The sequence below is a fragment of the Pelodiscus sinensis genome, chromosome 17, assembly GCF_049634645.1.
Source record: "Pelodiscus sinensis isolate JC-2024 chromosome 17, ASM4963464v1, whole genome shotgun sequence".
Classification (NCBI taxonomy): domain Eukaryota; kingdom Metazoa; phylum Chordata; order Testudines; family Trionychidae; genus Pelodiscus; species Pelodiscus sinensis.
The window spans coordinates 8138848-8166167 of NC_134727.1; the positions used below are offsets into that span (position 1 = coordinate 8138848).

General features: G+C 42.8%; 1 protein-coding gene across 6 annotated transcripts in view; it reads left to right on the forward strand.

The window, feature by feature from the left end:
• LOC102454521 (rho GTPase-activating protein 7-like) overlaps window positions 1-27320 on the forward strand; it is a 163002-nt gene that overhangs the window by 106416 nt on the left and 29266 nt on the right. For 3 of the 6 annotated variants that reach the window (XM_075900170.1, XM_014569855.3, XM_014569856.3), the window contains exons 2-8: window positions 10475-10546; window positions 13723-13804; window positions 15074-15137; window positions 18259-19634; window positions 20077-20247; window positions 20990-21149; window positions 26498-26696. In XM_075900170.1, coding sequence (XP_075756285.1) covers window positions 10475-10546; window positions 13723-13804; window positions 15074-15137; window positions 18259-19634; window positions 20077-20247; window positions 20990-21149; window positions 26498-26696 — 2124 coding nt within the window. The other 3 variants (XM_025181064.2, XM_075900171.1, XM_006115749.4) reach the window with 3 other exon arrangements.

Below are 27320 nucleotides of genomic sequence, written 5' to 3' on the forward strand. Positions count from 1 at the left end.
ATAAGCCCTCTTGCGCAACTGTTCTTGTGCAAGAGGCCAGTGTAGATAGGCAACATGAATATCTTGCACAAGAAAGCCCGATGGCTAAAATGGCCATCGGAGCTTTCTTGCGCAAGAGAGCGTCTACACTGGCACGGATGCTCTTGTGCAAAACCACATCTCTTGCGCAAAGGCACATGCCAGTGTAGATGCTCTCTTGCGCAAATACTTTAATGCAAGAACTCTTGCGTTAAAAAGTATTTGCACAAGATCATGCCAATGTAGACACAGCCTTAGGTTATGTCTACGCTGGTGCGATCTTGTGCCAGAAATATGCAAATGAGGCTAAGCGTGGAATATCGAGCCTCATTTGCATATCTAATGAGCCGCCATTTTTGTGGAAGAGGCTCTTGCGCCAGAAGGAGCATCTACACTGCCCCTTCTTGCGCAAGAAAAACCCTCTTGCGCAATGCCCTTATTCCTGAAAATAATCAGCGTAGCAGCATTGCACAAGAGGGTTTTTCTAGTGCAAGAAGGGGCAGTGTAGACAGCTCCTTCTGGTGCAAAAGCCTCTTCTGCAAAATGGTGGCTCATTAGATATGCAAATGAGGCTCGGCGATATTCCATGCTTAGCCTCATTTGCATATTTCTGGCACAAGATCGCGCCAGTTTAGACATAGCCTTAGTGTTACACCATTGCACTTTACAAGCATAGCTCCATAATTAGTAACAGTGGGAGCACTTGTGCTGATAGGCTGCAGGTGTCAGTGTTGTGTAAACCAGCTCTAGTAAGGCATAGACAAAAAAGAAGTTAAGTCAACTGCAGTGATGGTAACAATAATGGGAAATTTTAAGGAAAAACTTCTAATGCAGATGCAGTCTAATCCTAGAAGCAGCCTGTAGGGAAAAGGGATTCAGAAGTGTGAAATGATGATTAAACTGTCTGCATCCTTTTAACACCCAATCAAGAGAGTGACACATTACTTGATGATACTCTAAAGGCCATGTGATATTCTGTCTCTCAGCAGTTGAGTGGGTAATTCCCAGCACAAGGAAAAATAGCAGTGTTGCCATGGCAGTGTGGGTGGTAGTCTAAATATAATTCCACCCCAACATCATGTATGTACTCAAGGAGCTGCCAGACATGCTGCTGTTTAGTGTACCAGGCCAAACACATCTAGTGAGTGCTCACCTGTGCAGGGAAGCACCCTTGGAAAGCCTATTATGCCAGTGTAAAGTTCAATTTATAGGTCTTGCTATGCATGGTGGCTGTAGAACTCTTCTGATCTCATTTACACCAGTTTCACAGTTAAATAATTGACAACAGACTCTAACCAATGTGAGAGAATATCTCCAGTCACTTTTTAGTTCTTCCCATCCAAACAATACACAGTTGCTACTATAAGTAATCTAACATGGTGGTTCTTGATTTTAAGGCTTTTTATACAGCTAGTATTTTTATGTACTATGCAACAAAACCCATTTACAAACAAGCTCAAGTGGGTTATACAGGTGCACTTTATCAATAGCAGAGAGAGGAGAGACTGTCCTGTAGTTCAGGTGCTAGCCTGGGACTTGGAGAGTAGAGAACAATTCCCTGTTCTGCCATAGACTTCCCATGTTACTTTGATCAAGTCATCTACTGCCTTGGTTGCCCATCTGTAAAACAGGGATAATAGCATTGCGCTGCCTTGAAGAAATATTGTGAGGTTCTTCTTTTCTGTGGCAATAAGGCTATTGAAGAACCTAATACAGAACATGCAACGGCAGTAGTTGAAATCTTTGGTCAACAAAACAGTGTCAGCAAGAATGTATGACAACATTTTTGTGAGAAATCTCTGAAAATAAGGAGTTACTATAGAAAAAACTGATAAACTTGACTATAGTGGATTTTCAGCAGCATAGGTATATGTATTAGGTGTATCTCACTCCTCCCCACACAATCCCTGTGCTGTACAGTAATATTATAGTATGCTTAAGTTAAAGAGCAACTATTATTTTTGATGCCACATAAATCAGAGGGAATAAAAAAAATTCACTCCCATTTTTTGCTGGAATTTCATTTTTGTTGAAAAAATTCCATTCAGTTACTCTTTATTAGGGCTTGTTGACACAGAGGAATAGCCTACTGGATAAATATCATGAAAGCACTTTGGGGCTATGTCTACACTCACGGCTTCTTGCACGAGAAATATGCAAATGAGGCAAAGTGTGGAATATCACCAAGCCTCATTTGCATACCTAATGAGCCACCATTTTTGCAGAAGAGGCTCTTGCACCAGAAGGAGCTGTCTACACTGCCCCTTCTTGTGCAAGAAAAACCCTCTTGCGCAATGCTGCTATGCTGATTTATTTTCAGGAATAACGGCATTGCGCATGAGTGTTTTTCTTGCACAAGAAGGGGCAGTGTAGACAGCTCCTTCCTGCGCAAGAGCCTCTTCTGCAAAAATGGTGGCTCATTAGGTATGCAAATGAGGCTTGGTGATATTCCACACTTAGCTTTATTTGCATATTTCTCGCACAAGAAGCCACGAGTGTAGACATAGCCTATGAGTGCAAAATAAGAGTATCTACACACCAGGAGCTAGTGTAGAATCGCTTTGGAACTTGACATTCACATTTTACCTTATTTGCAGTAGCTGCTTCCACATATGGACAGGTTCTTCAGCCCAGATGTTTTAAAATGAGGTAGCATCAGTGACTAAAGTGACATAGGAGTCAATATCGCATTAATTATCAGTAGGTGAGGATCTTAAACTTCTAAATCAGTGAAGCAGGGCAATTGTGAGCACAGAAACACCTACCTATCATTAAACAAATCGGAGGCTTTAGAGATTTATTTAGTGACCCATAAGAGGCGGAGGAGTCCTGTTCCAATGGTATCAGAGCAGCACAACGGAGTGCATCCAGTATCTCGAGCATGGTTCACGCTTTTCTAGGGGTGTACATTTGTTCTGGAGCACAGCATCCCTGGTCAGTGCCCTATAGATATTAGAGGGCACAGTTCATCTTGTGGGGAGGGATAGCTCAGTGGTTTGAGCATTGGGCCTGAGTTCAATCCTTGCAGAGGCCATTTAGGGATTTGGGGCAAAAATTTGTCAGGGGTGGTCCTGGGTCCTGCTGCGAAGGCAGGGGACTGGACTTGATGCCCTTTCAAGGTCCCTTCCAGTTCTAGGAGCTAGGCATCTCCATTATATTTTTATACTTCAGTGACACGCAATGTAAATCGACTGGCATAAAACAAACGCCTCAGCGCAATTGGTACCGCTCCTGCTCCTAGTAAGTAGGTGCACGGCCCAGGAGGCTGGGAGCAGCCCGGGCGGCGCTGGGGCGTTGCTGGCCATTGCAGGGCAAGGAGCGGAGCGTCTCTAGTCCCTGCACGCGCCTCCTTGGCCCGCGAGGGCAGGGGCAGGTCCCCGGGGGCGGGTCAGTGCCCGGGACGATGCGGCCCGGCGGCACAGGGAGCGCGCGGGGCTGGGCCGGGCCACGCCCTCCGCCCCGGATTGGAGGGCGCCGCGAGGGCCGGGCCGCGGGCGGCTCTGGGCGGCGGCGCCCCGCACGCGCGGGCCAGAGCTGGAGCCGCGGCGGGGAGCCGGCAGGATGAGAGTGACACGTGAGCCGCGGGGCGGTTGAGCGGCGCGCGCGGGGCGGTTGGAAAGGGGGGGCGGCTCGCCGCCCTCGGAGCCGAAGTCTGTTTGGCAGCGGGGCGGGTGGCCAGCTGGGAACGCGGGTTTTGTGCCTCCGGGCGTTATCCCGCCGCCGAACAGCGGCTCGCCTGGAAAAGCTGCAGGGGCGGCGGCCTAGATTCTTCACAACCCCCCCCCCCCCCGGACCTTGAAATCACTGATTGGGAGTCTCCTGCAGGGCCCGCTGCTGGGTAAACTGAGGCACGGAATGGTTCAGGGACTGCCAGGGGTCAGCTCCCTCCATCCTCCTTGGAAGCGTCACATGACGCCGGATCTTTGCGTGCGGTTTGGTGCCTAACAAGTAAATAGGCTAGGCATGTGGAAGGGGGGCGTGGGGCGTTTCTCCTCCCCCCTCACCTGGCCAGGCAGGAGATGATGGTTTAAATGTTTGGTAGGGACCGTCCAGCGAGCCTGGGGCATGCACAAGGGGCTGTTCCAATTCATAAGGTTCCAGGGAAGGTTCCAACGGAGCCAGAGCAAATAGTTGTGTCTGCAGGATCTACAGGAAGACTTGACCCCCAAGGACAGAGTTGTAATGTGGGTGAGTGTGTGCTGGCAGTACTCAGAGAAAACATACTTTTGGGGGCAAAAAGGAACTGTTGAGAGGGTTTGGATTGACATACACACCTTTAGTTGAGGTGGTTTGTTTATAAGTACAGGTATTTGTGAACATCTGGTTGGTGAGAATTCAGATTCATACTGCTGTGTCTTTTTAATGTTGCTTTTATAGTAGGCTATATCCACTTGATTTGTAGATTTTTATATACATTTTTAAAATCAGTTTATTGTAATTATTGTTTATGCTAATCTTCTGTCAGTGGCGTATTCTGAGAGATTTGCTCTTCTGCCTATGGGAAATTTCATTAGTTAAAAACTCATTAGCTTATTTTACTCTGTGCCTTTGAAAAATAAACAGCTGCATTAATATACAGTATAAAGGCAAAGATAGAGGCTTGTATTTCAGAGGTAGAAGTAGAACTTGACATTTTGCAGATCAGCAGCCAGTGTTACCATATCACAGGATATTTGCTGGGATTAGTTCACTTGTAGAACTGAGGACTGGATAGGTTTATATCCTCAAATATTGATGGTCTTACAGAAGTTCACACTAACCTGGCCAGCTTGCAGTAGTTTCTTAGTGGCATCAAGCTCTCCTGCTAGATAGTTGATATTTAATACTTTTCAATTAGTTATACAGTGTCACATTCCAGTGACCCAACAGAAGCAATAACATTATCATGAAGTGAGGAAGGAAGACCAAATCGTTTTGCCTCTGCATTTGTGGATGTTAAAATCAGTAACATAAATTAATCTGGCAGAATCTTATTGCCTTTACTGTCTAGGGGAAATAATTTTTGTTGGGCTAATAAAATAGAATTAAGTTTATGAATTAGCATTAGGTGAGAGTTAAGTGAATATACACACTTATTCCCATTCCCACCTCCATGGACTTACAAAACTAGGGATAGTTTGGCATACTGTTTTAAGCAGTGTCAGAGGGGTAGCCATGTAAGTCTGTAATTGAAAAAACTTTATAATATAACACATAGTCTTGCAGCACCTTAGAGACTAACAAAAAATGTAGATGGTATCATGAGCTTTCGTGGGCACAACCCACTTCTTCAGATGGAACAGGTCAGTAGAAACTGCTTTGCAGGCAAGGCATTCCAACCTTGGGCATTGGTTAGAAAAGTCTATTGACACATGTTGACCCTAGTCGAATTGACACCTTATGGTTCTGCAAGAGGTTAGAAATCTAATTTGTGATACCTGTTTGGATGTTGGTATATAGCTGGGCTACACATTAGGTTTTGGGTGGATCTAGTCCAGTGGATGTGTTTCTCACAGAACATATGCAGGCAGGAATTAGCTATCTTGGAGCTGAAGTTTATGGAGAACCGATGCAAAATTTTATAGATGCAACACAAAATACAGACGCAGGATGCTAGGAGGACTAGTAAGTTTATCTGCAACCTGGTCCAATATCAGCCCGAGAATCAACTCCGCATCTTGAAACACAGACCTCAATGAATGCAAGGGGCTTTCTGAAGAACCTGTTAGCTTAGTAGGTGCTTGGATAGGCTAATATGCTGTGGAAAAAATGCATTCTAGAGTTTGGCATCTGGTTGCTGCAGCTGCCAAGCATGTCCCATATATGTTGACTCCAGTTTTGGAGCAGATGGAGGCATTTGGGAAGGACAATAGATTCAGCATTACCAGTAACGGGAGGAGGCATCTGATTGAAGTATTGAGGCCATCTGCTTTGCTGCATTTTTTTGTAGGTTTGTCTTTTGCTGTCACCGTAAGCTTAGTGTATTATGGATCACACAAGGATCAAGAGTGAACAAAACTCTTTTGAATTATTTCTATTGCCTCACAAATTGGCAGCCTATCCTAGTCATGTAAAGTTAGAGTTAATCCTACACTAATTGTTCTCTCCTTTGTACCTGCTGTGAATGAGGAGGAGATGCCATGCTTCCTGGTGAGCTGGGAGTGTTGAGCAAATCTTCTCATAATGATTTCTTATGCAATTTAGGGCTGATGAAATGGAGAGTCCTGGGATAATTGGTATAGAGTTGCTGCAGACAGCAGGAATGTCCATAACAGTTCATGCACATCTGCAAGGTCCTGGAACAATTTCAGATTTAAAAACCCTCCCACTTCAATGTACAGTAATTCCTCATTTAACACTATAGATATGTTTCAGAAAATGATCGTGTTAAGTGAAAACATGTTATGCAGGGTCAATTTTCCCATTGAAAATAATGGAAAAGGTGGGGGTTGTGTTTCAAGCGGTGGTGTCAGTTGGGACCGGGACATAAGGTTGGGGGAGAAAGGGGACTGGGTTACAGCAGGGAGGGGAGGTGTTTGGCTCTGGGGAAGGGGAGGAGAGGGAAAGGGGATTGGGTTGGGAGTATGCCCCTGTGACGGGTCTGACAGGACCCACACTGCATCTGGGGAGAAGGGTGTCGCTGGGGAACAGCGCGGCGAGCAGCGAACCCTCTGCTGCTTTGCAGGGACGCGGGGGGTGGGGGAGGAGCCCCGCACAGCTGCTGGCGTCGGGCCAGCTGGGGAAACCCAGCCGCTGGCCTGGAAGGCGGAGAGGGGGAAAGGTGTCTGGTCAGGGGGAGTCAGCAAGGAAAGGCGCGGTGAGCAGCGAACCCTCCGCTGCTTTGCAGGGAGGCAGGGGAAGCACCGTGTAGCCGCCAGCAATGGGAAGGCTGGGGAAATCGTGTTGTTCTGGGGACAGTCGTGTAATTAAAAAAACATTCCCTAAAAAAAAATTGTGCTATCGCGAAAACTTGTTAAGCAGGCACGTGTTAAATGAGGAATTACTGAACTTAAATCCTGATCACTGTAATTATTATCCATCAAAACTGGGAAAATGCATTTTGATACAATGAAGGTGAAAGATTTGATCTTGATAATAGAAATGTTATAGTTTTCAAGCGCAGAAAATTGGTACTGAGGGACATTTAAAAAATCCCAAACAGTACTTTAAGTATGAGTTTTGTGTTCAGTATATTGCAGCAATACTGTGGAGTATAGCTTTATATGCTGTAGTTTTAAACAATGGTTCCTACCTGTTACTTAAATTATTAAAACAAATAATTTTTAAATTCTAAAGTACTAATCACCATTCATGCTGCTTGTTTACTTGAAGGACTTCATCAGTTTAGACTGAGATGAGACTAGTTTGTTTCATATGGTTTCTGGTTAGCTTCATTTTCTGCCTTTCCTAGAGTAGCACAACGCTGCTGTTCTTGGTCATCAAATGCTGAGCGGATATATTTTTATAAATCAGATCTTTATTGACTTTTAATAAAATAATGAACATTCATTTTAATGCAAGCATCTGTTTGATTTTTGAACTTAACCAAAATTCAGAAGAGATAAAAGATTGTGATAACCAGCCTATGTAACTCTCTCCTACAGTCCCATATGGAAAATTGACATAGGTCATGCATTTGTGTTTTGCTTCCCAAAAAACATTTGGCAGTGACCCTATCACCCTTGGCTCAAGAGAAAACAGCCAACTTTAAAGTGCTGTCTCTAATCTCTGATAAATTAATGGGACTTGCAGGAAATGGAAATTTTCCAACTGCTTAAATATTTATAAAACCAGAGTGTATTTAATGCATGTGGAGGAGTTGCACGGTTTAAGTCACTCTGGTATTTCATACCAAATGCAGATAATCCCATATGATCTTTAGGAATCTGCCTTCTCAATCCTGAGAAACAGGATGTAATTGTAATAGAATGTGGAGTGTCACTCCTGTGCCAGATTTTCAAAGGATCTCCTGTTTCCTGCTTCTGTTAAGAAGGGCTGCTGACTATGAGCAGCAGTATTGGAATAAAAAAGAGTAAGCACTTAGAATCATCCTGTGTTTTCTAATAAATCTATTTTTAAAAGATGGTCAATAAGTCTATTGATAGATCCTGTAGTATTGTCTGTGTAACTGACTGTACAGTGTCAACCAATCCTAATAATGTAGTGAGGTTGTACACGTGTTACAGGAACTGCACAGATATTAATTAATCAGTCACCATGTCACTTTAAAGTAAAATGCATTTCTTAATTTCACAGTTTGGGGAGACCTGAGACTGGGAGGAGCAAAGTAGCATGTCTTTTTCTTCTGCATAAACCATTAGCTTATGCTGTTTCTACAACAGAAAAATAGCACAGGTGTCCATTTAAACAGGTTAAATAAGAAGAAGAATGACTAAGAAGATGGGCTCTGTTCTGCATAAAAGGATATCTGACTGCAGCTTAATCCTCAATGATCTTGGCATCTCTTACCTACACATTTAAAGCACTGTATTAGTTTGTGAGCAGCAATAATTATGATTTTAAACCAGGATTTAGAAGTGCCTTGTTACATTTCTCATGCTTGGTGCCAAAGGTTGATACTATATTGTGGATGCAATAAAGGGCTATGCCTTCAAGAATATTGTTCTTTCTTCAAGCCTTAACATTTTGGGGGCATTGGAACCCATAGAATACATCAATTTAATATGTATGCTATTGTTAAAGTATCTTTTCATATTGAGGATGTTGAGGTGAGTAATTGGCTAATCATGTAGTTGATGCAGTTTTTATCAACTATGCAATTAATAAGGGAAGGCGCTCTGTCCTGACTCACACAGAGTCCAGGAGCTAGCCCTACTGCGGCTCTCCAGTTTAAATGCACAGGCAGCACACCTCCTACTACATTTAAAATGAAGAGTCACAGCAAGGGTAGGTCCTGGACCCGGTGCGAGCCGGGACCTAGCCAGGTTTGCTCAGTCCCAGCTTGGGCTGGGTCCAGCAGCCTGTGTTCACAACCAACAGCACTGACACGGACAGGGGCTGCTTCACAGCAGCAGTGCCGGGCTGGGACAGCCTAGCCTGGCCGTGAACACAGGCTGCTCTGGCCGTAGTGGTTAGGGCTAGCCATGAACAGAGGCTTCTCTGGCAGCAGCCCCTGTCCATGGGGTGGGGGACCCAGCTTCCTGCTGTTACCATCCCCCTCCCCTCTTGCATGGGCAGAGACTGCTGGGTGAGCAAGTGGCACCACACATATGGTGCTGGGGGCAAAATGGTGGCTTTCATATGCATTGGAAATAGAATTACCTAAATTAATCAAACTGAGCTAATTTTCATTTAGTAATAAAACAGATTCAGAATGAGATTTGAAATTTACTTTATGAAGAAGGAGCAAATCAGTAAATTTGTGAGAAACTCAAAATACATAGATTAAATCCTTAAACTTTCTAAACTGGTAACTTAATGCCAAATATTTCAAGCAAAATCAGGCCACACGTTCCTTTGTGTAACCGTATGGAATGCTTTTTTGCTTAGAAAACCTATTTTAACAAATCAATTCGTTCCTTCAGTATACAGTAATATGCCAGATTCTGAAGCTCTTGTTAAAGATTTGAGGCGAATGCATAGGGATTGTCTCTGTCATTCAAGCCTTGGCACTTTGGTTGGACTCAACTAGAAGTATCCCTAGGAGGAAGAGTGCAGTTTAAGATTCCTCTCCTTCACAACACACACCAACAGCTTCCAGTATTTGCACAGTGTAGAGGCAGCTGGTATGTGCTCTTCCAACAGCTTGCTAAACTTGTTTACATTTTTAAGGCATCTGGTGATTGTTCCTTATTTCTGTAAGGTTATGATTTGCCTCTGCTCCTGTGGGAATGTTATAGCTTTGGCCATCGGGCTTTATTAACTGCTATAAAATGAGCAGTTGAATCCTGATCTCTGTTGTGTTAAAGTAACTGCCAAGTAGTTCCTAGTAGGCTAGAAATAAAATAATAAAAGACCTTACCAATGGCTACTATGCTGGGGCTAATTCTTGTTGCTAAGAACTAGTGAGTGGTGTTCAGTGTTACTAATGGGGTGCTGGTCTTCCAGTTTTAACTAATAAATTAGTATTTTCTACTATGTGTATGTCCTGCCTTCATGCCTACGTCCATATGTGTGACTGGCTGTTGATCTCTTGGACTGGTAGCTAGGCGTATATATTCTGCGTCTTTTTGGTTCATTCACATGTATAAATCTTTACCGATGGATGATGTAGACTGGTACACTCTATAGCAAATATACACCACTTCTATCAAACATGCAAATAGCTACTGAATCTACAGTAGAATAATTATTCTTTGTATGCGTACATGCTTGTGAATATATGTATGCCATAAAATAAATTCTTGTCCTTGCTTGATCCATCAGAAATCAACCTTTGTGAAGTTATTGCGTATAACTTTGCTTATTTAATAAGTCCACCCTCACTTCTTGATCTCTAAATTTCTTATTCTTACAGAAATTGAAGCCAAAGAAGCCTGTGACTGGCTGAAGGCTGCTGGTTTCCCCCAATATGCTCAGTTATTTGAAGGTACAGTACCAATCCATACATTTGATATTGAGTTCTGCTGGAATCACTTACAAATCTTTTACATCCTCTGAACACACTTATACTGTGAGCACAGCCATTTTGTAACCGTTCATAGACATTTCATTTGATTCAGCTTACAAGCAAAACATGCTGCTGGGTTGTGAACATGGAAACTATGTCTTAAGTTAGTGTTTGTGCAGCAATGTAAAGTGTTTAAAAAAATTATTTGGGGGAGAATATGGATGATTACCATTTAGGTTGAATTTCAGTTTCACTACTTTGAAAAAGTTCAGAGCTATTAACATCTTATTCCTTTTGGGTTGAAATTTTTCATGTTTTGTTTTTTACTCCCGATTTTTCTCTCTCCACGCTCTCAAGAACGCTTGAACAAAGTTGTTTGAACCACTTTAGTGGGGAAGGGAGGAAATGCTCTTCCAAACAGAAATGTCTTAAATAGAAGTTCATATCAAATAGAAGAAGATAGGAAGTTCAGTCTTAACTAGTTCTACTCATGTTATTGGGCTACAAGGATTATGCCAAGTTTTGAATAAATTATTGCCATTTTGAAGTTTATAAATATTTTTAAAGCAGTATATTAGAATTTGTGTGCAAATTAGAATGTGTGCCCATTAGAATTATGCTTTTAATATTTGTGTGTTTACTAATCGAAACTTTTGATTTAGGATATCTGGATTAAGGCGAAATGAAACAAATAGCTATAGATAGAGAAATTTAGAAGTACTGCTGGCAACACTTCCTTTCTTTCAAACAAGACAGTAACCAAATCAGTAATTGCAACATTAAGATTAAAAAATCAAATAGAGCTAAGCCTGGAAGTCATATGCCTTAAAATGTGAGGTCTCGAGGTATCCTTTGTCAAACTGAAATATATAGTTGATATAAATTAGCATTCTGTATACCTTACATTTTGTATAGACATTCAGTTTGCCATACTGTATTAACCTGAGGATGAAATGCAGTGTTCTGATTTCTCTTGATGTTGAAATTTCAATAAGAACTATAAAAGAAGCCAAGAAAAACATTGCTATTGGAACTAACAGGCTCCTTGATCTGGGAGCATATATCTCAATCTGGGCTGTCAAACTTTAATTGTTACTTTTGAACTGACTTTATTCAAGTATGGCATGTGTTATTGATCTCATTAAAACTTAAACAGCGTGTCTAGGTTGCAGGAAATGGTACGGACTGGGACACTACTTCCTGCAGCTCCCATTGGTTGGGAACAACGATCTGTGTCCATCAGGAGATTCAAGCAGAGGTGTAGGTAAATAATACTGTGGTGGCCCGCCAAGGGCTAACTCTGGCGATTGGGTCCGGCCCATAGGCCGGTTTTTGCTCACCACTGCTCTAGGTTGTGTGCTGTGGGCAGGTCCTTACCATAGGCAGGATTTTTTTTTTTTTTATGTAAGAGATTCCAGTGTTATACTAATAAATAAATACATGTAGGCAGTATTGCGGTCTCGTGACCTTATCGTTACTCTAGTGATATTGGTGGTTTTTTTTTAACAAAGATATTAGACTCTATCTGATGTCACATTTCAGTTTAAGTTAAGTAAAACTAAGAACCTTGGTTTTAATGCAGCCTAATAGCCTAGTCTTGTAAACCCTGAGGGTCCCAGTCCAGCAAAGAGTTATACATGTGAGTAATCTCATTGATGGCATAAAGGCATAAAACTACTCATCTATAACTGCTTGGAGGACTGGGCCTTCAGTTATTTGCATGACATTTGCATATGTGTGTATTTATAGTTTAAATTGAAACGGGGTGGCAAGTACAGGCAGTCCCCGGGTTACGTACAAGATAGGGACTGTAGGTTTGTTCTTAAGTTGAATTTGTATGTAAGTCGGAACTGGTACATATTGTAGGGGAAACTCTAGCCAAACATTTCTCCAGAGCTCAGTTTTATTCTCCCGCACCTCACTTCCCTCAGTCCTTCATTCTCAAGCTGAGGTGTCTGCTGAGAAAAGCCGCTCCACGTCTCCCTGGTCTGCTGGGGCGGCGCTAGCTTCGCGTCTCCCTGGTCTGCTGGGGAGAAGCAGCTAGTGCGAGGTTGCCTCACATCGGATCCCTACTTACAAACGGGGTAAGTCGGATCCATGTAACCCGGGGACTGCCTGTACTGTTTAACTTTGTTCATATTATGATCCTTGTGAAAAGACTAAATAGGTTTGGCAGAATTTAATTATTTGCATATCTATTATATATTTTGAAGAGTTTGTTTGAAGATTTGTTTTTACAAAATCAAGTCATAATTCATGATTGCCTACAGATAACTATTTAAACCTTTCAACCAGCATATTAGTGTGTAAAAAGTAGTGCATTCAGCTAACTTAAGTGGCAGGATTGTTTATGCAAAATGTGTTATCTTGTTTTTCATTAGAAAAAATCATGACTCTTAGGATTAGAGTTCATAAAAAATTTGCTAACAAAATTAAAATTGAGTCGCCTATTCAACTGTCATTTTAGTGCAAAGAAAATTTTTACTGTTACAAATCACAAAATAATTCAAATTAGTTACGGAAAGACTAATGCAAGCTTTACAAGTTTCTGATTCAAATGTACTATGTATAGTAATTATTCAATAAAATGAATAATGTTTGAAGTTGAAATCCTACACATTTAAAACTGTTCTTTTACTTCCCTTCTGCAAGCATGTTATAAAAAATTCTATTACATATATTTAATTTCTTGTACTTTCCTAGAAGTGTAATTTATGCAAAATGGCTTTGCCCAGTCAACGGCAGGCTTTAACTGCTAGTTTTTATAATTTTAACATGTTGGTGGTTTTAAGCATTTTTAAAATAATCTTTTTCAATTTTTGCAATTGTGGGCGATTATTGGGGGAGGTCATATAATGGAAAAGTCAGACAATTATTTAATGACTGAAGACATGAATTAGTTGTTAGGAAGGAAAAAGTTAACCAAACACAAATTATCAACATCATGTATCAAAATATATAAAGTAAATATACTTAAATCAAAATCTTAAGTTCTCAAGTAGCATTTTTATTTCTTTGCCTAACTCTAAATCTCTAATATTAATGGATATAATTTTTGTTGGTTTGTGTTCATACAATGAAATTGATGTTTAACCATCTTTACTGATAAAAATCTAAACCCTCCAGGCTTAATTATAAATACTTTGTATTCACAGATATGCAGTTTCCTATTGACATCAAAACTGTGAGGAAAGATCATGAATTTTTAGATAGAGATGCTATTGATTCTCTGTACAGGTAAATATTATTAGTTTGCATTTTCCCCCAACCTAGCACACATGAAAATGATGCTTATAGTGCATTAAACATACTCCTTGTGCGGGTATAGTTTTTTCTTTAATAGATGAGACCCTGACACCGCAGTTGAGGAAAGCTCTTAAGCACATAATCGAAGCATGTGCCTAAATGCTTGCCTGATTGCTATTTCCTCTGTGTATAGGGTGAGATGGAATAATACTCTTATCACTTTCTCTATTCAACATCAGAATCAAATTAGAATTATGTCACTTTTTGAAAAACTGGAGCTACTTTTTTTTTAAAACACATTAATTTCACTAGGATGGTGGTGAAGCACTGGAGGTGGACACCTCGAGGGATGGAGATTCCACCAAGTCCTGGCCTGACAAAGCTGTGGCTTGGATGATTTAGTTAGCATTGGTCCTGCTTTGAGCAGGGGGCTGGACTCCATGACCTTCTGAGGTCTCTTCCAGTCCTTTGATTCTATGATTCAAAGCGATTACTCATGTGCTGAAGTATTTTGTTGGTTTGGGCTTTACAGATCCTGCAGTTACACCAAAAAGCTTTGTTTTTTTTTAAAAAGCAAAAACAAAAACAAAAAAAGAAAGTCCTACTGATCTATCTTAGTGCTACCATTTTTATTGTGTTTTATAACATTAATTTGACCAATTTTTTTCTGTTACAAAGTCTTAAATAAATGTATCATCCTTCCCAATCCTTAAAGCTTTGACTGCAGAACTAGGTTAGTCATTTGGGGGCATTTAAGGAACACTGAAAGTCAGTTATTACTGGCAGAAGTTCAAACTCAGTGTTTAAGCGTTCAAGAGCAATTATAAGACACACTTTCTCTCTCTCTCTCTCTCTCTCTCTCAACGTTTTCCTGATGGACAACAGAATGATATCATCCAGAAGCGGGGGTGAGCACACACCCCAGGCTCAGGGCAGGAGGCGACCATGCTGCTCCAGCCTCCCCAGCCCCCATGAGGGCGGGCGCTAGGGCAGCAACACTCTGCCCCCAGAACACATACAATAGGTGTTCAGGGGGTGGCGAGTGGGTGGGACCATGTCTGGCAGTTTGGGAAGGCAAAACTTTCCCCTGCCTAGGCTACCAGATGCTCATAACATCATCACAGTCAACAGGCTCTCTCACAAAGTGAAAATGGCCACAGAGAGGGGGGTTGTCGCATGTAGCAAGCAGTGGGTGCAGCCGCCTAGTATTTAAGAAAATAATTTGTTAAAATTTTCAGTCCTTTTTTTTTCCCCCCTTAGACGATTAAATACTTTGAACAAGTGTGCAGCAATGAAAGTGGAAATAAGTCGTCAGAGAAAACGGGTATGTCATTAAATTTGATTGTAATTTTGGGTATAATATAAAAAATTAGTCAATGGTATTCAAAACAAGTGGCAGCCAAGTTTTGAAGAAGATACATTAGGTATTAGCAGTTTTTTACCTTTCTGTTGTCTTGATTTGATTGGCCAGTGAGCAAACCTGTCCTGCAAAACACATGCCTTTTCTTTTGAAGGTAGGGATCTAATTTGAAGAGTTTGTACAATCTTCATTTCATTATTTGGCCAACTAGAACATTTAAAAATAGCATAACTTCTTACAGATGTCATTGTCTTGTAGGAGAAAAGCTTTACTCATAGACTTTTGTTGCGTATGAGTTGACAAATGGAAGCTTAAGTGCTTCCTGGCTACTGTATATCACCTGATCTCTAGGGGAGGTTCTGTGGTGGTGGTGTAGTTGTGATGGTCTCAGAATGAGAGAGACACAAACTTTTGAGCTTACACAGAACTTTTACTCAGACCTGAACTATTACTTCTGGCCTTCAAACAACACCCAAGCTCATTATCAGAAACAAGCTCTGAGCAGAGCAGGACTGCTTTTGTGTGGGGAAGGGATAGTTCAGTGGCTTGAGCGTTGGCCTGCTAAACCCGGGGTGTGAGGGGGCCATTTAGGGGTCTGGGGCAAATCTGTCAGAGATGGTACTTTGTCCTGCCGTGAGGGCAGGGGACTGGATTCAATGAGCTCTCCAGGTCCCTTCTAGTTCTATGAGTTAGGTATATCTCCATATATTTATTATTATTATTTATTATTTTCACTCAAAGCAGCAACCTATCCTGTAAAACCTGCAGAAATAGCTCCACTGCTATGATGATCAGAGCCCCCCGCCCCCACAATGCACCTTTCAAGATTCATGAATCTTACACATGCTTAAAACATGTGGTGTACAGGCAGTCCCGGGGTTACGTGGATCCGACTTACATCGGATCCCTACTTAAGAACGGGGTGAGGGAACCCCGAACTAGCTGCGCCCCCCTCCCCAGCAGACCGCCGAGACGCGCCGTGGCGGTCCCGCCGCCCGCGTCCTCCACGGCGAGAAAAGCTGCTCCACGTCTCCCTAGTCTGCTGGGGGAGGGGGGCAGCAGACCAGGGAGACACGAAGCAAAGCTGTGGAGGATGGGGGTGGCGGGACCCCGGCGCGTCTGGGCGGTCCCGCCGCCCCCGTCCTCCGCAGTGAGAAAAGCCTGGTCTGCTGGGGGGGGGGGATGGGCATCCAAATTCAGCCGCTGCTGAAACTGACCAGTGGTGAGAAAAACCTGGTCAGTTTCAGCAGCGGCTGTATCTGGACGCCTGGGACAGAGCAGCTGGGGCGCTGCCGGGTTGGTCCCTGCAGCGCCGCACCTCGGTGCTGCGGGGACCAACCTGGCAGCACCCCAGCTGCTCTACCTCAGGTGTCCCCAAGTCAGCTGCTGCTGAAACTGATCAGCGGCTGATTCCAGGAAGCCCGGGGCAAAGCAGCTCTGCCTCGGGCTTCCTGTAGTCAGCTGCTGGTCAGTTTCAGCAGCGGCTGAATCGGGGACACCTGGGGTAGAATATGTACCAGTTCTGACTTGCATACAAATTCAACTTAAGAACAAACCTACAGTCCCTATCTTGTCCGTAACCCGGGAAGTGCCTGTACTTCACCAAGGCCACTAAGGGACTGTGGCGCAGTGGGGGTACTGTCTGCTCTGTGACCCGGGGTTCCTCTGTGCTGTGATGGGAGATTCTCACTGACCCTCCCAAATGTATATTAACCCAGACACCCAGGCTCAGCCTCCCAGGGAGGGAGACAAAGGAAGGAGGGCGGAGACCAACACCTGGCTGGGGGGCAGGGCTGGGAGCGGGTTTTTAGTTTGTCTGGAATAATGGAGGAAGCAGCCTAAGCAACAGGCTGGGATTTAGGGGCCCAGTCTCCCCCATCTTAAGGGGGGCTGAGGCATCCTCGGCCTGCCCTGCAACCAGATTACATCTATGCTGTGCTGCATCCTGGAGAAGCAATAAACTCCCTCTATTCTACTGGCTGGTGGAGTCTGTTCGTGCCACTACCGGGGTGCAGGAGACAGGGAAACCCCAACGCACCATCACAGGGACCAATAGCAACTGTGGGTGAAATGAGATCATCACCATGCTCTTGAACTAATTTACACAGAAAAGTAACAGACAGGAATATCAGATCACCTGTAAGTGAATGCCTTGGATGTGAGAGATCCACATTTGAGTCACTTCTGTCTGATTCAGGGACTTATACCTGGGTCTTCCACATCCTTAGCTAGTGCACTAATCACCAGCCTGGAGACAGACCTGCACCCCCCACTGTATGCTTCCATTTACCCAAATTTCTCCTTTCCAATAGAAAGAAGGTCTGTAAAAATGCGGTTAAAAATGTAACCCTGTAACCGCTAAAAATCATAGCGGTTATAAAGCATAGTGGTTACACGGTTACACACACTACGGCCTCTGCAGTATAAAGCTTAGATAAGCTCTATACTGCAGAGCTTGCAGCGAAGGCTCCCCAGGAGCGGGGAGGAGGCTTTGTTGTGGGTCCCTGCCAGCCCTGCTCTCAGGGAGCCAGTGTTTAACTTGTGGCAGAGGGCCAGGGTGTGGCTGGGCTAGACACAGACAGGGACTTCTCCAGCACGTGCCACAAGGCTAGAGCCATCCCCCTGTCTGGGGCAGGCTGGGAGTTGCTCCAGCCCCTACTGGTTAACTGAAACCAGTAAGCTTTGGCTTTTAACCGATTAACATTTTACATCCCTAATCAGGCTTTGATCTGAAAAAATACAGGTCCGCAAAACTTCACTTTCATTAAAATGTTCAAGAGGCTTTGGTTTTGATCCAATGTTGAAAGAGATTGGAATTTGAAAATTGCTATAAAACAGAATTGTCGTTGTCCAGTCAGTATACAACTTCTAATGTGCTTAGTTGCTGTTGCTCCAACCCTTTCAGTTAGCAAAACAGAGCTCGTACTGGAAAGCTTGAGTGACCGTTGTTCCAATGTAGGACTCTAAATATAAAAGTATTGCAATGACTAAAAAAAGTATTAAAATTAATCCTTTTTTGTTGCATCTTCGATATTTTAAAATTTGCTCAACTTCGCCTCTTGAACTGTAACTTCTTTACTTTAAGAGTGATGAATCTGAAGATGAAGAACCTTGTGCGATAAGTAACAAATGGGCTTATGAGAGATGCAGTCAGAGATGGTCTCGCCTGGAGAGCGTTGAAGGTTTCCCTTTAAAAGGTCCTAATTCATCAGTCCCAGACAGTCCAAGACATAAGAGCACTGGTAGTGAGGAGATCTCCTTTTCAGACCAAGGAGAGAAACATGATGCGTCATCAATTCACAGCAGTACCAGTGGGGACAGTGACATTATCAGCTTCCCTAAGACTTTTGAGGATGTTGAGACCAGCACTAGTTCCTCCAGGTGTTCCTCAAGTAAATTGGTCTCTCCTGACTCTACCTTTAGTTGTTCTCCTTCCCCTAGTGATTTCTTAAACATCATCAGTGAGGAGCAGCTTTTGGATAAGCCACCACACAAAAAAGGGAAGAGCTTTCTTAAGAAAATGGAGAAACTGCGCATAAGGAGCTCCAGTGTAAAGAGAGATGCTCGGTCAAAGGCCAAACCCATCATCGGTGAACCTGTTCTTGTGGAGGGACTGAATGAAGAAAAGCTGAAGAACCTTAATTGTGTGGATATTTGTGACCTCTCTGGCAGCCAGATAAAAAAGGATTCTTCTTATTCTCCCCCCACTTGCAGTAGCAGCAGCCAGTCTGAAAACAGCAGCACTGTGAGCACTCCAAGTCCTGTTATCAAAGTCAGGAGCTATGCTAAACGGGGAGGCGTGCATGCAGAGGACACTGACTCCAGCAAGCTCTCTTTGTGGAATGATGTATCGGAGCAGAACTTCAGAAATGAAATTAACTTGCATGCAAACCAAATGTTTCACATCCCACAAGGCCATAAGCCTGGAACTTTCCCCAAAGCACTTACAAACAGTTTCTTATCCCCAACAGACAACAGTTCTGTGAACTGGAGAACTGGAAGCTTTCATGGATGCAGGCGGAACAGAATTAGAATTAGTGCTAAGGAGTCTGAGACTCCTCTGAGTCCTTTGTCATGTATAGATAACAGACTGAGTATATATGACAATGTGCCCAGCATTCCTGTTCATCTTAACAAGATGGAGGTGCCGGACGTTGGTGATGATGATGTTTTTTCAGAACTAGACAATGTCATGGAACACATCAATGGGCTCAGAAAGTTGGTGAATCAGTGGACTGAGAAGTTCTCAGATGATGGAGACTCTGATTTTGCGAATGACTCAACCTCTCCGTGTCCATCTTCCCCTAAAGAAATCCACCTTGAGATAAAACAGCATTCAGCAGATAAACTGGCAGATCTACCAGCTGCTGATGGAAAACAGAACTGCAATGAGCTTGATTCCCCAGAACTGATTTATGTAGGAGATTCAGAAATGGCATCCTCGTTTTCACATTCCAACAGGTCAGCTTCCTTTTTCTTTACAGCCTTATTCTTACCTTTCTATCCTATCTCCAAGAACTTCTCTGTCATCCCCTCAGTCCAAAGCCGTCTGAAAAAAATGAAAAAATTAAATTCATTTAACAGAAAAGAGGCCTGAATAACCAGATCCAAGCATTAGGTGCTATGGTATTCCAGTGATGATGGCCCCACAGATGCTGAGAGAATTCCAGATTGAAATTTTGTGGCTCATTCCTTTCTCTAACTTGAGCCTTTCACGTCAGTGCAGTACCTCACAGATTAGATCTTTTATGTAAAATGCAACCAAAATCTGCTTGGAAACGTTGGGTCACTTTTGAAGTGATTGATGGGACAAAATGTTCCATAGGTGTTCCATTGCTTTAGGCAGAAACCTGACATGAGCTATGAGAACATTCCTTTAACCTAAACAATGTTTACTCCTTAGACATGAGAGGCGACACTGGTCTACAGAGGAGACTGTGAACTTTGAAAGCCCTTCTGTACAAATTGATAACCAGTCAGCAGCCCACCTAAACCGAATACAGAAACTTGCTTTGTTGAAACTCACTGCTTTAATGGACAAATACTCTCCTTCCAGTAAACAGGGCTGGAACTGGTAAGTTAAAATACTCTAATTCAGGACAGATGACATTTGGCAACAGCAGGTGGATCTTTTACCCTGCTCTGGATTGAGTATGCACATCTGGAGTGAAACTGTAGTCTAGCTGTCTCAATGGGAATTTTGCTGTTGATTTCAGTGGGGCAGGATTTCGCCCTGACTGTCACCATTTCCTACAGTTTGGCATTATTGGATAACTTAAATAATAGTCCAAACTTTAGTCTTTGCTTTCTCCTGAAGTTTGCCCATTCATAAATCTTTTCTCTGAAAGACCTTCTGTGAGACAATGGGAATTAGGGACAGAGAGCCACTTCCAGCCCCTTCTATCCTGGCTGCAACTTAAATAAAAATCACCTGCCATTGTGATCGGCTATAGCAATTCTGCATCTTTATGCAGGGTTCTAGCACTTGAACTTATAAGAATTTAGCAGATTGTGTCCCTAAGCATGATAATGTATTCTGCAAGAGTTCCCACTTGAAATTAGGATTTCTTTATGGCAGCTGCACCCTGCTAAATTTAAGGAACTTATGCCACACAGCCCATGATGTCATTGTATTTTTAATTGTTGGTTTCTTTGTGCTGCTCTGAGTGTAATAGGGCTGCAGGAGTTGGGGAAGGAACAAAGGCGGCACACTCACATAAAGAGGGGCAGGGGTGGGGGGAAAGATCCGCAGTGCCCCTTGTCTGAACTTCACTGAGTAGCACTAATGATTTGATTGCATTTATTTTTGTTTTCAGGACTGTTCCAAAGTTCATTAGAAAAATCAAAACCCCTGACTACAAGGACAAAAGTGTATTTGGGGTCCCATTACTGCTAAATGTTCAGCGAACAAGCTACCCACTTCCAAAGAGCATTCTCCAGGCCATGCAGTATTTAAGAAGCCACTTTCTTGACCAGGTACAAATAAAAAAACCAAGCCTAAATATGACTTGAATGACACTACTTCATCCTGTGGATGCTTTTAACTTGGAGCCCTTCCAGAGGTGCCACCATGTTCTTTTGGTTTGTCAACCCTTTGAAGGGTATTTGTTCCTATCCAAGGCTTCTCTCAGTGCTGTGTGAACAGGCTTGAATGAGCACCCTAGTGGGAACAGCAATATCGTCCTCTTTTTCTAGACATCTTATTTCCAACCCAGTATAAATGTATTTGCCCTTTGTTTATAGCACCTGTGGCAGTTCCATTCAATTGGCAAATGTGGACAAACTCATAGACTTTAAGGTCAGAAGGGACCATTATGATTATCTAGTCTGACCCCCTGCACAATGGAGGCCACAGAATCTCACCCACCCACTGCTAGAATAATCCTCTCACCTATATCTCAGATATTGAAGTCCTTGAAACAATGGTTCAAAGACCCCAAGATGCAGAGAATCCTCCCGGAAGTGACCTGTGCCCCATGCTACAGAGGAAGGCGAAAAACCTCCAGGGCCTTTGCTAATCTACCCTGGAGGAAAATTCCTTCCCAACCCCGAATATGGCGATCAGCTGAACCCTGAGCATGTGGGCAAGACTTACCAACCAGACACCCAGAAAAAAGTTCTCTATAGTAACTCCTATCTTCCCACCATTTTCCTATTTACCACTGATAGTGAAAGGTCAATTAATTGCCAAGATCATGTTACCTCATGAAACCATCCCCTTCATAAACCCATCTAGCTTAATCTGGAATCCAGATAGGTCTTTTGCCCTCACTACTTCCCTTGGAAGGCTGTTCCAGAACTTCACTCCTCTGATGGTTAGAAACCTTCACCTAATTTCGAGTCTAAAGTTCCTAATAGCCAACTTATATCCATTAGTTCTTGTGTCCACATTGGTATTGAGCTTAAGTAATTCCTCCTTGGTGGCACGTCAAGCAAAATCGAACATCTGTAGCACACTTTCTCTGCTCTAGACAGTTTGAAAGTATTGCAACATCTGAATTTTCATTTCACTTCTTTAATAACTGAACTGTATCTTTTTATGGCATATAATAGGACTGTAAATAGGTGTTCTTTGTAAGCTGAACAGTTGGGTGGCCATCCAGGAGAGATTCAAATGTTGGCCAGATGATTAGCAGAGCGCCCACAGCCAGCCGTATGTGTTTCTACTGGCAGTGCACATGACAAAATTTATTCTGTACATGGATAGAAAAAGAGAGGAAATACTGCTTTGAATAACACCTTTTTTGTGCCCAACTTAGGTTTCTCCACTGCTCTGAAGATATTTGCATTTGTAGATTAGGGCCCACAGTTATGAATCACATACTGTGTGTGGTACCTCTGTAATAAGGATGGGGAAAATCTGTAAAATTATACATTTTCCATCCTTCTCCAACTGTTTGGAGTTAGGGGTAATCTAGTTAGGGGTAATTTTTTTTTCTCATGTAACTTAAACTGATGGAGGGTTGTATTTTTTTTTAAGAGTCATTCCGTTCACATTGAAAATTATTTTACATGAGTACTGGATTTGGGATAAAGTTTCTCTTAATTGAAAACTAAACACTGTATTCATAGTTCTCCCTTTAATATGCACATGATGACATGTGCAGTGACTCCCCACTCTAGCTAGTTTAATCTGCAGGTAGTGGACACCTATATAACCAAATATTATTATGCAGAATGAATCAGACCTGAAAGGAATCTTGAGAGGTCAAATCCAGTTCCCTGCATTTATGGCAGGACCAAGCAACATCTAGGCCATCTCTGACAGGTGTTTGTCTAACCTGCTTTTAAAGATCTCCAATGATGGAGATTCCCCAGCCTCCCTACAGCAATTTATTGCAGTGCTTAACCACTCTGACACAGTTTTTCCTAATGTCCAACCTAAGCCTCCCTTGCTACAATTTATGCCTATTGTTTCTTATCCTATTATGAGTTGAGAACAATTTTTCTCCCTCCTCTTTGTAGCCACTTTTTAGATACTTGAAAGGTGTTATTGTGTCCTCTCTGTCTTCTCTTTTCCAGACTGACTAATCCAAGTTCTTTCAGTCTTCCCTCATAGATCATCTTTTCTAGACCTTTAATCATTTTTGTTGCTTTTCTCTGCATCTTCTGCAACTTGTCCTCATCTTTCCTGGAATGTGGTGCCTAGGGGGGAAAAAAAGATCTAAATATATATTATGGAGTTAGTATACAAATGTATACGTTGCAGTTAAAAATGGAATCTATATTTTGTGACAATGTCAATATATGTCATTTCAATACAGGTTAACCCTTTCTAGTCTAGCACCCTCAGGACCTGACTGGTGCCGAACCAGAGAATTTGCTGAACCATGGGAGGTCAATATTATCTCGCAGTATTACCACCAACACTTTTACTGCTCTTAAAAGACATTTGGGGTAAATTAAAGCTAAATAACAGCACAAAATACTGAGAGCCAGGACTGGTGGCTGTAAACAAACCTCATGGGACTACAGGAAACTTGGCCACACCCATGATAAGTGGACATCCAGTGAACTAAAATCATGCCAGACCATGGATGTTGCTGGACTAGAGAAGTTCTACCTGTTGTATCACTCTGATTCCTTTGGCTTTAATTTTATATTACATTAAAACGTTAACTTACTGTAAATTATATAACACTACATAGTTTAATATTCTAAAAGCTGAAACAAAATTAATCAAAATGATACTATGGAAATGTAACTTTTTTTATAGTATCCAAATAAAATGTTTCAGAATTTTTGTCTCCTGGAAATTAAAAAAAAAATCCAATTTTCATTTCAAATTGAAATTAACCTATTTGAAATACTCGAATTTCCAACAAAATGGAAACTCTAAAAAATGGGCATGTGAAACTTCATGCTATTGGATGGCCTGCTGAATGGGTAATACTATTACTTGGATATCAATTTAAATTCATACTTATATACAAACCCTTTTCTCTTTGATAAACAATACTCAAAGTGCACTGATAACTTTGCAGCCCTGCTGTTAAACTAGCCTATTGATGTAAACTTAGAAAGCCAATATACATTGATTTAAAGGAGGGGAGGGAGGAGAATCCTGCATTTAGAAGTCTTCAGTGTGGACTCTCACATCTTTCATTCTGTGGGTATGTCTACACTACAAATGACACAGCCGTTAGTTTGAATTAACTTTCATAGGCGCTACACATGCAAACCGCTAGTTGGAACTTAATTCGAACTAGCGGAGCACTTAATTCGAACTAGGTACACCTCGTTCTACGAGGACTAACGCCTAGTTCGAATTAAGTAGTTCGAATTAGGGGCTGTGTAGCCACTTAATTCAAACTAGTTGGAGGCTAGCCCTTCCCAGCATGCCCTGGTGGCCACTCTGGGCACAACCAGGGAAACTCTTCTGCCCCCCTCCTGGCCCCTTAAAGGGCCACGGTCTGGCTACGGTGCCCATGCCAGTTGCAAGCACCCAGCCAGCAGACCCTGCACCTGGCATGAGCCAGCCACCCACTGCCACCCAGCCCTCCCCCTCTTCCCAGGACCAGGCTAGTGGCCCACAGGAGCCTGCCTGGGGCCACAAGAGGTGGGTGCCCGCCTGGTCTAGTGCGGAGATCGTGGACATCATCCAGGTTTGGGGGGAGGCCTCCAACGTCCACAATCTCTGCACTAGACACAGGAAATCGGCCATCTAGAACAGGATAGCTGCCAGCCTGGCCACCAAAGACCACATGCGAACCCAGGAGCAGGTTTGCATGAAAATCAAGTTGGTCCAGTGAGACCCCCGACCCTGAGCCCTGAGCTTAGAACATAAGAATGGCCGTACTGGGTCAGACCAAAGGTCCATCTAGCCCAGTAGCCTGTCTGCCGACAGCGGCCAACACCGGATACCCCAGCGGGGCTGGACCAAAGACAATGACCAAGCCATTTGTCTCATGCCATCCATCTCCAGCCTTCCACAAACAGAGGCCAGGGACCCCATTCCTACCCCCTGGCTAATAGCACTCCATGGACCCAACCTCCATGACTTTATCTAGCTTCTCTTTAAACTCTGTTCTAGTTGTAGCCTTCACAGCCTCCTGTGGCAAAGAGTTCCACAGATTGACTATTTGCTTTGTGAAGAAGAACTTTCTTTTATTAGTTTGAAGCCTGCTACCCATTCATTTCATTTGGTGTCCTCTAGTTCTTATTATGGGAACTAATGAAGAACTTTTCTTTATTCACTCTCTCCATACCACTCATGATTTTATAGACCTCTATCATCTCCCCCCTCAGTCTCCTCTTTTCGAAGCTGAAAAGTCCCAGTCTCTTTAGCCTCTCTTCATATGGGACCTGTTCCAAACCCCTAATCATTTTAGTTGCCCATTTCTGAACCCTTTCCAAGGCCAAAACATCTTTTTTGAGGTGAGAAGACCATATCTGTACACAGTACTGAAGATATGGCATACCATAGTTTTATACTTCTCCTCCTCCTTCTTCCCCTGGCTTCCCCCTTCCAGCTCTCTCCTCCCAAGTTTTCTCCTTCCCTCTCTCTTCCCTTCTCCCACCTCCTTTTCCCAGTCTCCCCAGAGGTTCATCCCCTCCCACCGCTAGTTTTGTTAAATAAAGAGTTTCTATTTTTGACCACACGTGTCCTTTATTTTTTACATCAGGAAGGGGGGCTAGGGAGGGGTAAGTGGAAGGAGGTGAGAGAGGACTGGGATGTGAGGAGCCCCCGATGGGGAGGACTGGGGTGGCTCTGCGGGCTCCTCGGGGTGGAAGCTCTCCTGCAGGGCCTCCAGGATCCAGACAGCCCCCCGATTGACCCCCCCCGATGGCAGCCTGCGGCAAGTGCAGCCGGGCTGATGGCTGAGTGCTGTGATGTGCCGAGTGTGGGCACTCAGGGCACTCCAAGTCAGGACTGCTTTGCTGTCCCTCATCAGGGTCCACTCAATGTGGACATGCTAGTTTGAATTAACAAAACGCTAATTCGAATTGGTTTTTAGGTCTAGATGCACTAATTCGAATTAGCTTAGTTCAAATTAACTAATTTGAATTAAGTTAGTTCGAATTAGTGCTGTAGTGTAGGCATACCCTGTGTTAACTGATATAAAAAGAGTTCCCGTGTGGTTCAGCTGGAAAATAGGGAATCTCCAAGCTGTTTCTAGAGAGATCAGAGTTCATTGGCAGTAGCTGACTTTTCAGAGCGATGCTTGCAATATATTTTAATGTACTTGTGAATAAAATAATGTTTGTATATATGGTGTCTGCATGGACAGCCATCGTTAAGTACTTCAGTGTCACGGTTAAAGAGAAAAATTGCTTATTTTGACATAGGTTTTGGCTCTTATATCTGTCTGTTTTCTTAATAGGTTGGCCTGTTCAGAAAATCAGGCGTTAAATCTAGGATCCTTTCTTTAAGGGAAATGAATGAAAATGACCCAAACAACGTAACTTACGAAGGGCAGTCTGCGTTCGATGTGGCAGATATGGTAAAGCAGTATTTCCGAGATCTTCCTGAGCCAATATTCACTAGCAAGCTTTGTGAATCCTTCCTCCACATTTACCAGTGTATGTAACTTTTAATTTTTCATTGTTTCTTGGACATTTAGGCCAAAAGTAACCTCTGGCTTTGTCTGCTCGTTTTTTTTTTTTTTTTTTTTGAGAATCCAAAATCATGCTGCTGGGAACATGACTTTTCAGTAGTTCTGAGCATCTTTAAGCCCTGTTGAAGTCAGTGGGAGCTGCAGGTAGTCAGTACTTCTGAAGTAAGATCCACAGTATCTCAAGATGGACTTCTAAAATCAAAGTGAAAATTAGTGGTCTCAGATTATACAATAAACATTTTCTTCATGCTTGTGGCTTTCTTTCCTTTTAATAATACTCTATGGTTGGTGTTCTGACTTGATTTTTAAATTGTTATTTCTGTATATTAAATTAGGGCATAATTTGTTACCCTCATTGAGAAGCACCTGATTATGCAAGTAGTCTGTTCATTTCAGTAAATTGCATTTGAGATCAGGTACTTCTTAGCATGAGGGTCGGTTCTGTGGTGTATCATTTTCATTGGAAATACCAGCTGATTCCTACTTGTTCTGTGAGCCTGTCTGCATTTAAGATTGTTTGTTTGAAAAAGGAATAAACCATAAGGCAAACAAAGCAATGGCAAATGATGTAGAATTAATTCAGTCTCCA